Source organism: Babylonia areolata, chromosome 30 (genome assembly GCF_041734735.1).
Source record: "Babylonia areolata isolate BAREFJ2019XMU chromosome 30, ASM4173473v1, whole genome shotgun sequence".
NCBI classification, from domain to species: Eukaryota; Metazoa; Mollusca; class Gastropoda; order Neogastropoda; family Buccinidae; genus Babylonia; species Babylonia areolata.
The window spans coordinates 25,291,929-25,311,374 of record NC_134905.1 but is presented as its reverse complement, the minus strand read 5'-3'; the positions used below and the strand labels follow the sequence as shown (position 1 = coordinate 25,311,374).

The 19,446-nt window shown below is 44.3% G+C and overlaps 1 protein-coding gene across 2 annotated transcripts; it reads left to right on the top strand.

Moving 5' to 3' along the window:
• The first annotated feature begins 4,954 nt into the window (after positions 1 to 4,954).
• LOC143275618 (uncharacterized) lies at positions 4,955 to 15,914 on the top strand. Of its 2 annotated transcripts, none has more exons than XM_076579860.1 (6): positions 4,955 to 5,032; positions 5,774 to 5,976; positions 8,933 to 9,335; positions 10,836 to 11,478; positions 12,019 to 12,186; positions 13,153 to 15,914. In XM_076579860.1, exons 2-6 carry the CDS (start codon positions 5,831 to 5,833, stop codon positions 13,719 to 13,721), a joined length of 1,929 nt encoding a protein of 642 aa, XP_076435975.1. In that variant the 5' UTR covers positions 4,955 to 5,032; positions 5,774 to 5,830; the 3' UTR covers positions 13,722 to 15,914. The 2 variants fall into 2 exon arrangements, with proteins under 2 accessions (XP_076435975.1, XP_076435976.1); XM_076579861.1 differs by lacking the exon at positions 4,955 to 5,032 and adding an exon at positions 5,100 to 5,321.
• The last annotated feature ends 3,532 nt before the right edge of the window (positions 15,915 to 19,446 follow it).

Below are 19,446 nucleotides of genomic sequence, written 5' to 3'. Positions count from 1 at the left end.
TACCTCGGGGTCACACTGCAGACAGACCTTTCCTGGGACGAGAATTTTGACAATACCTGTGAGAAAGCCAACAGAGCCCTGGGCTTCCTGAGGCGAAACCTGAAGGTGTGCTCCAAGACGACCAAGGAGCTGGCGTACAAGGCCCTAGTTCAGCCAATTGTGGAGTATGTCAGCACTGTTTACACCTACACCAACACGCAAGCCTCCAGGACTGAAAAAGACCAGTGAAGAGCAGCCAGGTTTGTCTTAAACCAACACAGGAATACCTCTAGTGTGAGTAACATGCTCCACCAGCTCTAGTGACCTTCACTTGAGGAGCGCCGACGCATCAGTCACCAGGCTTCAGTTTCCATGCTATATAAAATAAAGCATGCTGAAGCATGTGTGAAATGCACAACCCTCAAACCTCTGCCCCCAAGCAGCAGAAGAAGCCAGCACAGTCAGCCGATCCAACGCATCCCCTGCCGTACGGACCATAGAAACAACACCTTCTTCCCAAGAACGATCAGCGACTGGAACACCCTCCCCCCACCCCCCACCCTCCCCCCTGAAACAGTCCAGTCCCCAGCCCTGGGCGTCTTCCTCCGGAGGGTGTCCAAGCAGTAGACTATTCATCCCTGCCCCGCTCCCCCCTGCCCCCCCCCCGCCCCCCCGGCCCCCCAGTCCCCCCTCCCCATCCCATCTCCCCCCCAAACTTGATACGGCGCTTTGCAGGCCAAGGACGTAGCACTGACTAGGGGGCCCACCGTGACCTCTTCCCTCCAGCAGCTTGCTGGTGGGACAAGGCCGAACAGCTGTCTGTGGTGCAGCTCTGCATACCGTGAGCTGTATACTGCAAATTAGCACCCCCCCCCCCCCACCCACCCCCGCCCACCGCCCCCAGTTCCCCCTCCTCATCCCATCTCCCCCCCAAAACTTGATACGGCGCTTTGCAGGCCAAGGACGTACCACTGGGGGGCCCTGGGGCACCGTGACTTCCGCCCTCCAGTTTGCTGGTGGGACAAGGCCTAACAGCTGTGGTGTAACTCTGCATGCAGCTGTTTTCTGCAAATTAGCACAACCCCCACCCCCACCCTCCATTCTACCAACAACACCCCCCCTCCCCCTCTCTCTCTCTCTCTTTGTCTTGATACCAAAGCTGTGCGCAGCTGGCCATATGTCTCCGTTTCAGTTTCAGTTTCAGTAGCTCAAGGACAAATCCACATACGCTACACCACATCTGCCAAGCAGATGCCTGACCAGCAGCGTAACCCAACGCGCTTAGTCAGGCCTTAAGAAAAAAAAAGGTGAATAAATAATAGATAAGCTTACATGATAAATAAATAAATAAATAATAATTATAATATAGAAAAAGGTAGTAGTAATAATAATAATAAAATAATAATAATAAATAGATAAATAAGACAACAATGATGATAAATAAGCAAATAAATGTAAAACATGAAGACACACATTCACACATACACCCACACATGCATAACAGATATGCACCAAACATGCAGTTTCACAGATATGAAAGCACAGTCAAATACATATAAACGTACATGAGCTCCAACACACACACACACACACACACACACACACACACATTACCCTGCACATCCTCTACACCCCTCCTCCACACACTCATTTCTAGTCTACGTATCGCAGCTTCCACGGCACACACACACACACACACACACACACACACACACAAACACACACACACACTCACAGAGATGAACACTTACTTGTACAAGCACACACACACACACACGCCCATATCTCCCACCCCCAAGCCCCCACACATATATACAAAGATATATATATATATACGTTCCAATATCCTGTTGCTCCCACAGTGTAGGCATGCATACACTCACATACCTCATCCTCTACCCCACCTCCCCCCCGCACCCCCACCTCCCCCTCACACACACACACACACACACACACACACACACACACACACACACACATACGCATGTGCACAGAACTCTCCTGACACTTGTGTACACTTACACTCTCGCGCATGCACAAACGCACTCAAAAGCACAGACCCACACATACACACAAACACACACATACACACACGCACAGAGGCTGCCACTGACTGACCGCAAGAGGGATGGGAAAAGATCTCTGATGCCAAGAACGTGGCGTCTAGTGTGTTGCTCAGTCTATTGTATTTGGAAAAGCCCACAGAGACAGTTCCGTTTTGAAGAAATTTGCGCAATGTTGGTTTGGAAATGATGCCGATATTTGTTTGATTTGCAAAGCATCGTGCTCTACCTTTCATGTTAGACTTGCGGCCGCTCCCTCTCTCTGTTTTTATTTCTTTGAGGCGATCGATGGTGTGATGGCCTTGTACCTGTTCTTTTTGATATTCTTTGACTTTTCTGAGGATTTCCGATTTTCCTAGATGTCGGCCGCTCGTTGGTGTTGCGTTACCAGCAAGTCTGTCAGCTCGCTCATTTCACTTAACACCTGCATGTCCCGGGCAGTATGACCATGTGAGTTTTTTAATCTGAAAGTTGCGCATTGCCTTATGCCACTCTGGGCTTCCCATTCCGTTTTCAATTTTCTGTATGAGGTTCATTGAGTCGGTTAGAATCATGGCATGTTGGTTTCTGGGCGTATGGATGGACGATAGCCACTGGAGGGCATGTGTCGCAGCTTCAACTTCCATCGTTAGGCTGGAGGTTGTGACTTTATAGGCAGCATTCTCTTCCCAAATTGTTTTTCCATTTTGTTTCGCAGTGAATCCCCAACCGGATTGGTCTTTGGTGACTGAGCCATCTGTGTATATGATGATGTCCTCTTCTTTACTGTTTTCTTTTATGAGTAGCTTCACTTCCGCATCAGTTTTGCCCTCTGGCCATTCCCGACAATGTCTTCCTAGAGTGGGTGAAATGGCTGTGCTGAATAGATGGTTGAGGTTTTCGGGGGTTTTCTCCCATTCTTTTGTTTCTTTCAGGTCTTGTAGTCGGCATACTAGCTGGATTGTGTCTTCTGCTTGCCCCATCCATGATCTTCCTCGTCCTAGACGGCTGCCTTTTGGTTCTTTGACTGCGTCATGCAGTGGGTTTTGAGGGTTTTCTAATGCTTCGAAGTAGGTCTTGACCTGTTCTAACTTGTTTCTGGCCTGCACTGAAGGAAGGTCAAGCAGGTATCGCATGGTTTCTGTGGGCGTGTCTTTTGTTGTTCCAAGGATCAGCCTCATAGCTTCATTTTGAACTCTTTCTAATATTAGGAGGTTGCTTTGAGACGGTGTTGTTAGCCCAAGTCCGTAGTCGATCACACTGAGGACGAGTGATTGGTATAGCAGGAAGAGGTGGCGTTGTTCAATACCTTTGGTTGTCATTGCTTTTAAGACTGAAAGGCCCTTTTTGCATTTGAGAACAGTATTTTCCGTATGTTTTCTGAAGGTCAGCATCCTGTCGAAGTGTATTCCTAGGTAGCGTAGGCATTCAGTTTTCTCGATCTGAATCCCATCGAATGACACAGAAGGTGGTGATTTGCTCGCGGTTCTGTTGTTGAGGGTGCACAGCAACGTTTGGGCTTTCGCTGGATTGATGGAAGATCCTGTGTCTTTGCACCATTCAGCAATATTGTTTAGTTGTTTCTGGACGGCTTTAGTTCTTTCCTGAGCATCTTTCGAAGTTTTGAAGACCAGGCCATCATCCGCAAGAGTAAGCACCCGAGCTATTCCATTGTTGTTTAAGTCTGCAAGGCCCTTCGTGTAGACATTGTAGAGGACAGGAGAGAGCGGAGACCCTTGTGGCAGTCCCATGGATAGTTTAGAAGGTGCAGACATCCAATCTCCGAGGCGTAGGACGACGGTTCTTTCCTGAAGCGCTGCTGATATCCATCTTGTCAGTGTCAAACTTACTCCATACCTTAGTAGCAGCTCCATGAGGTGCGCAAATTGGACTTTATTGTAGGCATCTTCAAGGTCGATTGCTACTGCTAGTGTTTCTTCTTTTCTTTGAAATCCTTCATACACCTCATATGCAAAAGCAGCTGCATTTTCCCATGTGGACTTGCCTGTTCTGTAACCACCTTGATTTGAAGGGAGAATGTGCCTGTGTTCAAGATCCCTCGCAAGTTTCCTGGCTATCATGCGTTCCATGAGCTTTCCAGCAATGTTTTGCATGGTTAGGATCCGGTAGCCGCTTACCTGACGATGGTCCTTTCCTGGTTTTGGTATGGGTTTTAAGAAGCTGTGTGTCCAGTCCTCCGGCACATGTCCATTGTGGAAACTGTTTTGACATAGATTGAAAAGTTTGCTTCTGTCTTCTTCCGATAGCTCCTTGATGTCTGAGTAGCGAACTTTGTCTGGGCCAGGAGCCGATTCTTTCTTGCATTTAGCTATTGCTTCGTTTAGATCATCTATTGTCAAGTCATCATCAGGTCCAGTCTGCATAAGGGTTTGGTTTAACTCCTCAACGTATTTCTTTTTCTCATCTAAATTTCTTTGATCGCTCTGTTGTATGAAACGTTTGAGCAGGGCAGATCCTTTTTCTTCGTTTGTCCTAAGCTTGGTTCCGTCAGTGTCCAGCATGTCTGGGGTTGTTGTTGTGCACGTTTTCCCTTCCATGCGACGATAAAATGTCAGTAATTGCTAAGGTTGGCAGCTGGACATCACCGAAAGAAGAAGAAGAAGAAGCTGAGCGCTTGGCTACACACACACACACACACACACACACACACCATAACCCCCACCCCCATACTTTTATTGAGTCCACGGACTTGCAGTTGTTGTCCGCACACACCACAAACTTGAAAACCATTTTTCAGCGATCTGGGGGGGTGTATTTTCCCCTTGTGTACTCCTGTTAAAAACATAGTGAAAAAAAAGCCTATTACAAAATCACAAACAACTGAAATCAGTAAAATTTAGTGAAGAGACGGCGACTGGAGACATTCGAAACTCTGTCTTGAAATGTTTTAACATCTTTGGTTCAATGGAAAACAACAAGAACGATCACTCGTAAAGCCATAAAGCCAAGCAGTCAGCCGACAACTGGAAAGCAGTTACCAGATAATCGAAGTAAGCTGTGAGAAACCTTTCGTGTTCTTTTTATTTTCAGACATGTCGGTGTTAAGTATGAGCCATTCCATAGAATAACAGTGAGAGACAGAGCCAGACCGAGCGACCTGCATTCTTCTTGAAGTTGTGACACTGAGGGAAGTAACTCGACATGCAGCGTTGCTGTAAAGTTTCAGCGGGTTTTCAACACAGCTTTTCAGTGGTTCAGTAAATTGATCAGTGCCGTGTGCTTAGTAGATTCAATCTAGCAAGTTTTCTTTAAGATTATATGAAATCGACATTTTGACAGGTATGCCTGAAGACTTTTTCCTGTAAAGTTTGACAGTGAATGCAATACTTAATTTGCAGATTCCATCTGTCTTAATCTGTCGATAACTGAGTGTTCGAACGTCTGTTGTGCATGTACAAGTGCGCATGCGCGCGCGCACGCACACGCACACACACACACACACACACACACACACACACTTTACATTCTCTCTCTCTCTCTCTCTCTCTCTCTCTCTCTCTCTCTCTCTCTCTCTCTCTCTCTGTCAGTCTGTCTGTCGCTCGCTCTCTCTCCATGTCGCTCTCGCTCACACACACACATACACACACACACACACACACACACACACGCTTTACATTTTCTCTCTCTCTCTCTCCATGTCACACACACACACACACACACACACACACACACACACACACACACACACACACATGTTCTGTAAGATGAATATCGTCAATTTTTTCCCCCAGTGTATGCAAGTTAAAGGAGACTGAAGCAGTTGTCTGGACTGGAGGGGCAAATGAAAGATGGCGAAGAGACGACGCACAGGTCAGAGAAGGTGTGCAGCAGAAACCATCAAACTGACCAAGGGGGTTGCACAGCAATGGAGGGAAATTGGGACCGTCCACAGCTTCTCCAACGATTCAGAAATAGCAGCTTTTTTACTACAAGTGTGAGTTCACTGATCAGTACAAAATGCGTATGATTGCTGAAGTGAAAGTGTATTTCAGTTGGATTGAGTTTTGTTGTTGTTTTTTCTAGTTTGAATGAGTTAATAATAATGATAATACACTGTGCTGTGGTAATCTGTGTAGATTTTTACAAAAATCCCAACACATATCATTCTTGTTTAAATCAAAAAATAAAAATAAAACCATGGATTTACAGTGATACTGGAGTATGTTGGATGTAGAACACTGAACAGGCTAACCAGCATGGCTGGGTTTGGAGTGCATACTTCAGTTTTAACAAAATAATAATAATAATAATAATAATAATAATAATGGTATTTGTATAGCGCTAAATCTTGTGCATAAACAAATCAAAGCGCTTTCGCACCAGTCATTCTCACGCAAGCATAACTCTAAAACTGAAAAAAACTAAAAAGACAAGGAAGAGGCAGGGAAGGGAGGCTACTTTGGGAAGAGGTGGGTTTTAAGGCCAGACTTGAAAGAGCTGAGTGTGGAGACTTGACGAAGCGAAAGAGGAAGTTCATTCCAATTGCAAGGTCCAGAGACAGAGAAAGAACGGTGGCCAACAGTCGAGAGTTTGAATCTGGGTATATGTAAGTGGAGTGGATCCGAAGCTGATCGTAGTGAGCGAGATGGAGTGTAGAGGTGAAGGCAGCCACAGAGATAGGAAGGGGCTGATTTGTGAATACATTTGTAGCATAGAGTGCTGATCTTGTACTTTATTCGGTGTGAGACAGGGAGCCAGTGGAGATGTTGCAAAAGAGGAGTGGTGTGCTCAGATCTTTTCTTTCTGAGGACGAGTCGGGCAGCAGAATTTTGTATGCGCTGAAGGGACTGAATGGATGAAGCAGGCAAACCAGACAATAGAGAGTTACAGTAGTCAAGGCGAGAGAGAATGAGAGAAACGACAAGTCTAGATGTTGCGTCAGTGGACAGATATTTCCGGATGGAACTGATGCGCCGCAGTTGACAGTAGCAGGATTGACATGTCTGATTGATAAATGTTTGCATGGACAGTGTGTTGTCAAGGACAACGCCGAGGTTCCTGACTGAAGTGGACAGAGGGATGGATGTACTGCCAAGTTTGATTGTATTAGTTGTAATGGAAGAGAGTTTTTGTTTAGTTCCTATGATCATTGCTTCAGTTTTGTCCGCGTTCAATTGTAACTTATTTAGAGTCATCCAATTTTGAATATCCAGGAAGCAGTTAGATGTTTCTTGCAAGAGCGACAACAGTTTTTCAGGTGTATCACTCTTCTGGAGTTGAGTGTCATCAGCGTAAGAATGATGACTGACATTATGGCGGTTGATAATTTCAGCGAGAGGAGCAGTGTACAGTGTGAAGAGCACTGGGCCTAAAAACAGATCCCTGTGGGACTCCATGTTCAATTTTAACGGGTTCAGACTGGAAATTATCAACAATGACATACTGGAATCGATCAGTGAGATACGATTTGAACCAGTTTAGAACAGTGCCGTTGATACCAAATGTATAATGAAGACGGGAAAGAAGGATTGAATGGTCTATCGTGTCAAAGGCGGCTGACAAGTCGAGAAGAGTGAGAAGGGAGATCTGTCCTGAGTCGGACGCTAGCAGTAGGTTATTCAGGATGTGGAGGAGAGTGGTTTCGGTGCTGTGGTCAGCACGATAGGCAGACTGAAATGGGTGGATGAGATTGTTGAAACAAAGGTGATTGTTGAGCTGCTTCAGGACGGCTTTTTCAAGGAGTTTGGACAGGAATGGAAGATTAGAAACTGGTCGATAGTTTTTCAAAATGTTTGCGTCAAGGTTGGATTTCTTCAGAAGAGGCCGGACTATTGCAGTTTTGAAAGTGGATGGAAACGTTCCAGAGAGAAGGGATGAGTTGACAATGTTGGTGATTGTGGGGAGAAGCTGTGAGACACACTGAGAAAAAACAGAGGCTGGTATAGGATCGAGCTCACAGGATTTTATTGTCATTTCTTTGAGGATTTCATGGACATCTGTTTCAGTTAATGGATTAAAGGAATGGAGAGGAGTGCCGTTGAATTGAGGATCAGGATGAGTAGGTTGGAAAGGCATTTGGTCTAAGATGGTACGAATATTCTGGACTTTGTCAAAAAAGAAAGAAGAGAAGACATTGGGGAGTTCAGATAAAGTGTAGGCAGAAGGAAGAGGAGTCTTTTTTGCAGTGCCGAGAAGATTTGACATGATAGTGTAAAGAGATTTGGTGGATGTGGCATCGAGAACTTGAGAAGAAAAGAAGTTTGTCTTCGCTGATGAGATCATATGTTTGACTTTATTTATTTGTTTTCGGAAGATTTGATTGTGGACTTTCAGTTTTGTTGATCGCCATCGCCGTTCCAATTGACGACGTTTGCGACCAGAGCAGTCTTGTTCTTAAAATAGAACCATCACCTTGCCAATTTTGTTACATGTCCAACACTGGATTAAAAGTAACGAAACACTGAAAACCCTGTAGTCACCCAGTTGTTAAGAAGTCGACAGCATTGTGTTTTTTTGTGTTTGGTACTCTGTGTGTGTGCATGTGTGTGTGTGGAGTATATTGTGTTATTTGCACAGAGTGCATTGTATCATACTGTATTATGCAATGTTTTGACATATTATGATGTCATATAATTGTGCATACATGTGTAAATGTGTACCTTTGTGTATGCATGCATCTTCATGCACATATCTGCATTCTTGAATATGTGTGGTATTCTGTCATACAATGCTTTTTTTTTTTTCTCAAGGCCTGACTAAGTGCGTTGGGTTACGCTGCTGGTCAGGCATCTGCTTGGCAGATGTGGTGTAGCGTATATGGATTTGTCCAAACGCAGTGACGCCTCCTTCAGCTACTGAAACTGAAACTCTCACGTCGCATCGCTTCTTTTGTATTGACTTTTTGTTGTTGTTTTTTCAGGTGTTAAAACTGTTCATGTCTGTGTCCACAGATACGAAAAGAGAGGCGCAGATGACAGCGCCTCCTCCAGTCTCTGCATCCAGTGCAACCAACCCCTGCCCCGCTATCTCTGCTTCTTGTGCAACGCTGGGTCCAGGTTAGCCGCCAGCACCACAGCAACACAGAGGGCCAAGACGACCAGTGTGAAACCTGCAGAAAGTGAAGAACTTGCGAAGACAGAAGTGAAAGTCGAAGAGGAGGAGAGCGAAGAAGGGGATCTGGGCGGGAGCAGAAAACGGAAAAGAAACGGTTTGCCAGCGAAGGAGGTGTACGAGGGGGTGAATATTGTGGCGGTGAAAGTGGAGGAGGTCATCGGTGATGGTGAGGACGTGACCCAGCTGCTGAGTGAGGACGATGAGGGATCCACGTTGCCTGTCGCCTTTGATGACGACCAGGTGGGTGAACAGAACGAGATGGGGCTGTGGTATTGTTGACCTTAAGCTTTGAGCAGGAGTGGGCACTGCTAAAAATGCAGCTGAAAAAGCAGCAAGTGTCAGGAATTGGTGCAATGAAGAACTGGACACCAGTTGAGAGAGTGAGATACATAATTCCTAATTCTGGCACAGGGTGGGTGTGACAGTCAAAGCATCGACCTGTCACTCTGAGCGTCCTAGGTTCAATCCTGATGTCAGCGACTAGTGAGCTAAGGGTGTAGATGATTTTTTTTTTTTTTTTTGATTTTTTTTTGATTTTTTTTTTTTTTAGAGATCTCTCAGTTCAGCATGCATGCAAACCTGCCTGTGCCTTGATACCTTTGGAAGTGTGCACTGATACAGAAGTTCAGATACACATAATCCTGTAATCCATGTCAGTAGTTTGGTGGGTTCTGGAAACATTGCCATACCTAACATTCACACTCCAGAAAACAGAATGCGGATGCCTATATGGCAGTTTTTTTTCAGTTTTATTTCAGTTTCAGTTCTTCAAAGAGATGTCAAAAATATGAGCATGAATGTGTCATGAATGAATGAACAATCTGGATACTTATATAGCGCCTGTCCTTGGTTGGAGACCAAGCTCTAAGCGCTTTACAAACACAGGGTCATTTGCACAACAGGCTGCCTACCTGGGTAGAGTTGACTGACGGCTGCCATTGTGCACTCATCATTCGTTTCCTGTGTAATTCAGTCAGATTTCAGGCATGCACACATACACTCTCAGATAGACATGTAACATTTTACATGTATGACCGTTTTGTTTATTTACCCCACCATCTAGGCAGCCATCCTCCTTTTCCAGGGCAGTGCGTGCTCGGTATGTTCTTGTTTCTATAAATCACCACCGAACGCTGACATGGATTACAGATCTTTAGCATGTGTATTTGATCTTTTGTGTGCATGAACACACAAAGGGTGTTCAGGCACAAGCAGGTCTGCACATATGTTGGCCTGGGAGATCAGAAAAACCTCTAGCCTTTACCCACCAGGCGCCCTTACCAAGATTCAAACCCGGGGCCCTCAGATTGAAAGTCCAGTGCTTTTACCACTTGGCTTTTGCACCCATGAGGTGCATGTGAATGGAATCATGGCAATCCAAAGGCCTATACTTTAATCTTAAACAGAATTTGCATTGTGCCACCCTTGTTGAGCTGTTCAGTGATCTGCATAGTTTGGTGCTGGTCTGTTGTTGTTGGGTGCCTTTTAATTGCTCTCAGATTCTCTTTTTTGAATTGATTTATGCTTTTCATGGATATGTCTTGTGGAATGTAATACCCTGTGAGCAGTTATGCAAAATCAAATTTCAGTAATGGAATGATAAAGATGTATTGATTGGTAATCCTTGTTGATAAAGAATGAATTGATAACCCTTGTTGATAAAGAACATAATTGATAATCCTTGTTGAAAAAGAATGTTTTGTCTTGCTGTAAACTGTGCTTTTGCTGTTCTCATTTCAGACAGACCCTAGTTATGAACTTCCGGACGAAGCTGACCTCACAGACGAAGCATCTGACCCCCCACCACAGCCACACAGAAAGAGAAAGCCTGGTGGGAAAGCCAAGGATGAGACAGCTGAAAAGTATGAATGCAAACACTGCCATGCCACCTTCCAGCAAGCCTATCGCCTGAAACGCCACAGCAAAATACATGCAGCCGATCACGGCAAAGATCGGCTTTACTCGTGCGAACAGTGTCGGATGACTTTCAGACTGAAAGGGAGTCTGGACGCCCACATGAGGACCCATTCCGGGCAGCAGCTGTACCTGTGTGCCATATGCAACCTCCCCTTCACCCAACCCAAGCAGACAAAGAAGCACGTTCAGAGCCAACACCCTGACAGCTTCAACGCAGTGCCGTGTTTCAAGTGTGCCACTTGTCAGGCGGAGTTCAGCCTGTACAAAAAGTTCACCACTCACATCTGGCGCCACACCCTGGAGCGCAAGTTCCAGTGTGAGTACTGCTCCATGGCCTTTTTCGAGCCGTCGAGTCTCCGCGTTCATCAGCGAGTGCACACGGGGGACAAGCCTTTCACATGCTCAGAGTGTGGGCTTTCTTTCCATCAGCTGTCCAACCTCAATCGACATGTGCTCACACACTCAGGTTGGTGACTGCACATGTCATGTGGATGGATATTGATATGGATACTTAACATAGCGCCTTATAACTGTTCAGAGACCAAGCTCTAACTAGAGTGGAAGTGCTTTTCAAAAACGAAGCCTTTTCCACCACAGGCTGCCTGCCTGGCTGGATTGAGCCAACAGAGAGCTGCCTGTGGATGCTCATCATTCATTTCTTGTGTCATTCAGTCAGGTTTCTCACACACACACACACACACACACACACACACATAGAGGTACAGTTTGATCAGTAATACAACAGACACTCTGACCCCCTGGTTGATGAATGAATGAATGATACGGATACTTATACAGCGCCTGTCCTTGGTCAGAAACCAAGCTCTAAGCGCTTTACAAACACATAGTCTTTTGCACAACAGGCTGCCTGCCTAGGTAGAGCCGACTGACGGCTACCGTTTAGGCACTCATCATTCGTTTCCTGTGTCATTTAGTCAAATTTCAGGCAGGCACACAGATATACACACTCAGACAGACTTGTAACATTTTACTTTTGACTCCACAGGTGAGAGGCCGTATCGATGCACGCTGTGCCCAGCCACCTACCCGGCCTCCCAGCAGCTGAAGCTCCACCTGCAGAGCCACAGGGGAGAGAAGCCCTTTTTGTGTCAGCTGTGCGGAGCCAGCTACACAGAAAACAAGTCTTTGAAATTCCACATCAGGTCCCACACAGGTAGGTGGAGAAAGGAAGAAATCTTTTTCTTTTTTTTTCTTTCTTTCTTTTTTTATCTGTTTTTGTTTTGCTGCCCCTTGATCTGCACTGTTTCAGTGGCATTACTCCCATGCCGGCTCTTTTTTTGTTTTGTTTTGGTTTAACTTGTTCAATTAGATGTGACCTTATTTTCTGATTTCATCTCTCTTTTTTTGTGTAGTAAATTTACTCTATAAAATTAAATATAATATAACATTATTTAGTTGATGTGTAGTCATGACAGGCGCAATAGCTTAGTGGTTAAAGCATTGGGCTTTCAGTCTGAGGGTCCTGTGTTCGAATCTTGGTGACAGTGCCTGTTGGGTAAAGGGTGGAGATTTTTTTACGATCTTTCAGGTCAACATTTGTGTAGACCTGCTTGTGCCTGAACCCCTTTCGTGTGTATACGTACGCAGAAGATCGAATATGCACATGTCGGCGTTCGGTAGGTTATGGAAACAAGAACATACCCAGCATGCACACCCATGAAAACATAGTGTGGCTGCCTACAATGTGGGGTGAGTAAACAAAACAGTCATGCACATAAAATGTTACATGTCTCTCTGAGTGTGTATGTGTACATGCCTGAAATCTGATTGAATGACACAAAAAATGAATGATGAGCACCCAATGGCAGCCATCAGTCGGCTCTACCCAGGTAGGCAGCCTGTTGTGTAAATGACCCTGTGTTAGTAAAGCGCTTAGAGCTTGGTCTCTGACCGAGGATAGGTGCTTTTATAAGTATCCATATCATTCGTCATTCATTCATTCATAGTGATATTGTTTTGTGGTGTATTGCAGAACTTTTTGTCACAACACATTTCTCCAAGCAGAATTCAGGCTGCTCTCCCTGGGGAGAGAACACAACCAGAGTGCAGTGCCACCCTTTTTTTTCTCTCTCTCTCTCTCTGCAAGCGTATTTACATTTATTGTTTCGACATTCTCCAGGTGAAAAGCCGTACAAGTGTGACCAGTGTGACAAGGAGTTTGCACGACCGGCCTCCCTCCGGGTACACAAACGGACCCACTCCAGCGACCGACCCTACGTCTGCGCCCTTTGTGGGGCCTCCTTCTCAGACAACTCCAACCTGCACCGCCACCACCGCCTTAAGCACGTCGGCAAACCCAAAAAACGGCACAGCGGTAACAGTGGTGGTGATAACAATGATGGCAAAGCAGAGGGTGGAAGCACCGACACCGTCAACGTTCAAGCCGTGCGTGGGTTCGGCTTCCCCCACAATGGCGGTTTGCACAACAGCAAAACCAGGTCGGCAGAGCTTCAGAGCACTGTGCCCGAGATGGGTGTGAACGGCTTAGTGACCGACCCGGCTGGCGGCGTTCAGGGGCAGGGTACTCATGTGAGTGCGGATGATGGTCGGGGTGTGGCGGTGGTGGGGGGTGTGGGACAGGAACGGAGGGAGAGGGTGGTTGCCGGCCAGGTGCCAGTGTTGTCGGCAGCATCCTTGATGACGTACACTCACTCTGCCGTGCCTTCTGCGGTCCCCTTCCCCTACTGACGTGCGTTGGTCATTGTGTGCAGCAGTTACAGTTGTGTATCAGATGTTTCATGATCATTTAAGAAAAGTGTGTTGTGTATCATAGGTTTGCTGTTAAGTAAAAAATTAGTAGTTTGTTATGTATCAGAGGTTTGCTGGTCAGTAAAAAAAATATACCAATTTTTTGTGAGTCAGAGGTTTGCTGATCAGTAATACAGCAAACATGCATATTAAGTATGAACATCTTCAAATGCATGAGAAGAATGAAAAATCATGATTTCTTCACAGGTCAGTGATCCATTATATATATCTGATATAGAAATTGACAAAGATCTTTACCGTGCACATTACTGAAAGTGAGGGATGAAGTCTCATTTTAAATTAGTGGTGACGTTTTCACAGCATGAAATGTTTGATGGGGTGGGGGGAGCTGGCTTCATGTTCAACCCTCCTCCTTTCTCATCCAGACTCGGTACTGGCAATAGGAGATTTCTTTGGAAGCGTACCAACAGGCTAAATCAGCCCTTTGTTTCATTAAAATTGGGAGCCCTGATACAGCACAGAAAAGTACAGCAAAAGCTGAAGACGGCAATCAACAAAGATGGTGTGTTTTATGGACAAATTTTCTTTATGGTGCTGGGTTATAGCAGTAGCAGATTTCTTTAGAAGCGTACCAGCACGCTGCATCAGCCCTTTTTAGTTTGTTTGAAATCAGGAGTCCTGATACAGCACAGAACAGTACAACAAAATTATGGCATAAGCAAAAACGGCAGCATCAATCAACAAAGGTGGCGTGTTTTTGGTGGTGGGTTGTAGTAGGTGAACGGTGCTGGCTTGCTGGTTATTTTGAGAATTGAACTTTACACATATTTGGTTTGCTTATCACCGATATCCCATGTATGTGAACACACAGTGTATTATATATATATTTGAGTTTGTGACAAATGGCACTTTTGTATACAGGACATGTAGTGTACACAAGATTTCTGAATATAAATCACAGTGCATTATACCTGTCCGGGTAGTTGTGTGTATTATTTTATTTTTATCATTTTATTATTTTGTTTCTTATTATTATCATCATTGTCCTCATAATAGTTATATGACTGTGGTTTGTTTTTGTGGGTTTTTTTTTTAACGCAAGAGACAAACAGCTGTGATAAATCTATTGTTCTAACCAGGTCATAACAAACTCATAATGTTCTGCGTGTTCTGTTTTCAGTCTTAGTTTGTCTGTGTAGCATGAGGGTCCATGTACACTCTGTGTGTGGGTGTGGGTGTGTAGATTTTCTTATTTTGAAAATAAAGTATGTTTATTATTTTACTGCATGTTTGTGTATGAGTTTGCAAACATGACTGGATGTATGTGTGTGTGTGTGCATGCATGCGTGTTTTCAGCAGTTTTCACTATCTTTTATGAGTTTTTGAATTTGGAAGGACCCAAATGATTGCTGGTCTATGTCATGTATCAAATGTTCAAACATTCTGAAGTAAACTGTAATCTCAACTGAGTGTATTGCTTCTATTTTTCTACCCCCCCACCCCCCTCCCCCCACCGCCTCCTCTCCCGTTTTTTATATATTTTTTTTAAAAAGGTTATATGTATGGTTTTTTTTAATGTGATAGCGTGAATGGCATAAGTATCTATATCACCTTCAGCTATTGTACTGCCTTTGAGAATGACTGGATTACAGCTATGTAAGTTTAGACAAGTGTATCGTTGTATGCATGCGCATGCACACATGCCCACATACACAAGCAACCACTCGCGCTTGTGCTCACACACTTACATTTTATTACACATACATGTTTGCATCAGAAGTTCAAGTCATGAACCTTTTCACTCAAAATTTATTAGGTTATCTCAAAAAAAGACATAATTCAGTTAATATTAAATAATAGTAGATAAGAGGTTAGGTAGATAAGAGGTAGATAAGAGATAGGAGGTTATTTGTATCCAGCATGACTTTACAGCTCTCTCATCCATTTCGCACCTTTCTCATCCTTTTCCCACTTCATAACTCATCCTCTCCTAAATAAAAAGACCAGTGTGTGTGCGTGTAAGTGTGTAAGAGAAAGTATATTGATCTATTTGGACCAATTTTATGCTGGTGATGGAAAACGTGTTTGTTAAAAAATCTGCTTCTTAATGTTTCACCTGTAAATTTTGAATCTTGGCATTTGTGACACAAATTGCGGTGTGTGTGTTTGTGTTTTGCATATTTTCAATAATCCTTGTTCCATCAGAGAATAAACAGTATATGGAATAAAAAATCAAGTGTTTTGTTGCAAAAAGAAAGAAAAGAAAAAAAGCATACATCAGGCGACATAAGTTTGTCACATACATTGTCTGCACAGATGTTTGTGCAGACAAGATGGTGACACCAAAGCTTAAAAAGAATGGTGTGGGGGTGGGGGGGGGGATGTATTCCTGACTCTGCCAAATTGAAAAAAAAAAAAAAAAAAAAAAGAAACTAATTTCCAGTCATTCTTGAAGGCCTTGAAGAGAGATTGTAGGCAGAATGGTGAAGATGCACATTTTTTCAGCAACAGCAAACATGAATGATATAATGACGTGTGTATAACAATGTGACAGAAATACTTATATGTCTCTGAAGAGTGTTGCCAACTGGTTCCTGACAAAATGCAATGGCTGATTGGTCAGTGCATCACACAGACATCTGTCCTTCAGTCCATGGTTCAAATCATAGCTTCTCTGGTGTGTGGGTGGAGATTTCTTTAGTCTCCCAGACCAACATATGTTCAGACCTGTTTGTGCTGTAACCCGACATACAGAAAAAACCATAACTGTTTGAAAGCCCCATGTCACCATTTTGGGATTATGGAAACACAAACACAACCAGAGCACTCTCACTATTCATTTCAAAGGGTGCCTACCTAACTGGGTGGGTAAAAGTGTTCATACATGTATACACAAGCCCACATGTAAAACTAAGTGATCATGGGAACTGCAGCCAACAAACTATGAAAAAAGAACTGGTTCCTGACTAATAATGATACACGTGTGTGTGTGTGTGTGTGTGTGCCCCATAATTTTGGGACATTTTTTTTATTTTCTGCCTTTTGATTTTGATGATGATGTACGTATGATAGTCATTTTTGACTGTGACCATCAGAACAGCAGAGGAGGTAATTGCTGTCCTGACTATCTGGGCTAGAGGAGGTAATTGCTGTCCTGACTATATTGGCTAGAATTTGATTATAGTGTCTTGCCAAAGTTACATCCCCACTCTCGGCCAAGAGGGTTTTAGGACATTGGTGTTGGGATAGTTCCCAAAGGCCAACTAGCCCCCAAGGCTGCAGCACTAAGAGCCTCCTAGTTTGAGAGTCCTAGTCCTTCACAAAAGACTAAGCTGTAAGTGATTTCTCATTGCACTGGAGAATGAGGAGTGTGGATGGGAAAGGTGACAATGCCGCTTTGGGTGTCCATTTAAGTCAGGGACAAAATGTCAAGGCTGTACTCCATGCTTCCTTTCGTGATATATCCCAGCATCAACCAGGCCTGAGAGATGCAGACACCTGCAGTGTCAGTCAGGATCTTTGAATAACACTCACAAAATCAGCATCTGTGAAGTGAAAGACCCTCGACTGTGTAATTCCGGTCTTCCCATTAGAGCCTAAAGCACACTAAAACTCTGCCTGTAGGAGCCAGCCACTGGTTGAAAAAACCCACCTCACATGATGCTTCAACATGTGTCCTCCCATCCAATCGTCTGTTCATAACACTACACATAATCAATTTGCCATGGTGCATAGATAATTATGATTTATATTCAATGCATATCTTGCTTTTTCCACACCACAAGTAATGCTGACACAGGCACAAAAGTAAACAATAAATTGCCATACACAAGGACAGATCTGTCTCCAAACACACATTGATAGATCTGACATAAAGTGTTGTCACTGGAGGTCAGGCGTCTGTCTCTAATTCCTAAGTCAATCAGCAGTCAAAATATTTCCCCCATTGGCAAATTCTGCTTCTTTTAAAGCACTAGCTGCAGCAATAGATTGACCAACCAGTCCTAATCATTTGCTCTGAGAGAGCCATGCGCCATGGATTTCAGTAAGGCCTTTGATACTGTACCACAAATTAGGCTTCATAAGCTGAACCACTATGGGATCAGAGAACTCATCCATGACTGGATCAAGAACTTCCTGACCTGATGGAAAATGATCAGGGGTGCTTCTTGAGGGAGAGAAATCAAAGAAAACAGAAGTGTTATCAGGTGTCCCCCAAGATACAGCCCTAGGTCCTTCACTCTGTGCTATATAAACAATCTGCCGCAATCTGTGATATCAACAGTATGTCACTTTGCAAATGACTGCCTTCTGTATCAGGACATTCACTCCTTCCATGACCACATCACCCTACAGAAAGACCTGGACATCCTAGAAGCATGGGCAAGAGATAGGAGAATGTGAGTCAGTGCTCATAAATGTACATCCTATCCAGCAAAAGCAAATCACTTAACTTTTTCCAACTGAATGGGGTAGTATTAAACTGTTTTCAATAGAACCTCTACCTGGGAGTACAGATTGCAAATGACCTAGAAATGGACTGGCCTCGTGTCCAACATCTGTAAAAGAGCCAACTACACACTCAGCTTGCTGAGACGAAAGCTGAGGAACATCTCTGCAGAGAGTCAATGGATGGCCTTTATCTCTCGTCTGCCCTGCTCTGGAGTATGGTGCAGTGGTGTGGGACCCCTACCTGATAAGAAACATTGAAAGGCTCAAGGCCGCCCAGTTCAGCACTAGGGACTACAGGTCAAGGGACGCAGGATATATATATATATCATACTCATATGCTACAAGAGCTGAGACGAACACTCCTGGAGGATCAACACAAAATCATCCACCTCACCACCCTGTACAAGATTAATTTTTCAACTAATTTCAGCTCTACCACCAGGAAATTCCTGACACCTGCCAGTAAGACCAGCAGAAGATCCAGACAAACAACCTACAAGGATCGTGACACAGGCAACACTGTAAAAAGAAGAACAGTCAAAAAAGGCAATGGTTTTGCGATTTCATTCAAACTGCCCACACTGGAACACAGAAGATTGCGGGGGGACATGATTGAAGGCTTCAAATACATTCACAAAATGTACAAGACTGATAGGCCACCCCTGACAAAAGCAGACAATCAGCAGAGACAACTCAGAGGGCATTCACTCAAACTGAAGAAGACATGCAGTAGACTCAACCTTAGGGCAAACTACTTCTCAAACAGAATCATTTCAACATGGAACAGTCTCCCAGATGAGGTAGTCACTGCACAAACAGTCAATACTTTTAAGAACAGGCTAGATAACCACTGGAGAAACGAACCATCCGTCTATCACCCGAAATGCCAGGAATAACTGCCCTTAGCCTCCAACCATGCATGCAGTGTGGTAAATACCCAGACCAGCGTACAGGTCTACAGGGACCTACACCGCTGACACAGTAAAGTAAAGTAAAGTAAAGTAAAGAAACAGACTAGTTATTTAAGAACTCAGTTATCTGTACATGGACTACCGCAGCATCTAAGGCAGCCATCAGAAGTTCCCTGCCAGCTGCTGTTTCCCACCGTTTACAGCTTTTATTTCCTTTCTTTTTTTAACATGCGCTCTCCCAGATCTGTTGTGACGATGGCCAGACTGGTCTTGCAATATCGATCCTGATCCTAATCCTGAGAGTGAGAGAGTGCTTCTTCGTCGATTGGATTTTTTACGCC